At 47.4% G+C, this 540-nt stretch overlaps 1 protein-coding gene across 1 annotated transcript in view; it reads left to right on the top strand.

Moving 5' to 3' along the window:
- Window positions 1-314, top strand: part of kcnh3 (potassium voltage-gated channel, subfamily H (eag-related), member 3) — a gene marked incomplete at its 3' end in the record, with an annotated part of 143,943 nt that extends 143,629 nt beyond the window's left edge. Inside the window, exon 16 of the mRNA XM_080785268.1 lies at window positions 254-314. Within this exon, the coding sequence (XP_080641394.1) occupies window positions 254-314 (61 nt within the window). The remainder of the gene's footprint in view (window positions 1-253) is intronic.
- Between the last annotated feature and the right edge of the window lie 226 nt (window positions 315-540).

Here is a 540-nt window from a genome sequence, read left to right as displayed (position 1 = left end):
AGAGGGAGAGAGAGAGAGAGAGAGAGAGAGAGAGAGAGAGGCAGCATAAGTAAGAGAGTGAGAGAAAACAAGCCTGAGGGGAGGAATCCCAATGGCTGAAAGAACAGATGGATAGAAGGAATGGACGGCCAAACAGAATGGAGACAGTGCCAGTTTGTGCTGGAAAACGACAGACAGTTCTTAAAGAGAGACACAGCCATACATTCAGAGGTTCAAAACCCACGTGTCAAAGTCACACTCCTGCTCTCGTCAGGTCTAGTCTGCAGAACTATACTACTGCCACTCCTCATCTTGTGACGTTTTTCAACACTTGAGTCGCATCCAGAGGTACTTAAAGCCACTGGGGAGACCCTGTAGCACAATGTTTCAAAGGTCTGATCTAAGATATTTCCCCATGAGAGCGCCAGAACCTGTGAGCCTGTTTATTGGGGGCAGAGGGGGCTCCAAACAAACTAAACTCAACCAGAACAGAACAGAACATGGGTTTTGACTAGTACTGTTGATAAACCCACATGGATACAGCCAGATGTTTCAGCAGCC

This window comes from Protomyctophum bolini (assembly GCF_963924005.1).
Source record: "Protomyctophum bolini genome assembly, chromosome: 16".
Lineage (NCBI taxonomy): Eukaryota > Metazoa > Chordata > Actinopteri > Myctophiformes > Myctophidae > Protomyctophum > Protomyctophum bolini.
This window is presented reverse-complemented; position numbering and strand designations above follow the sequence as displayed.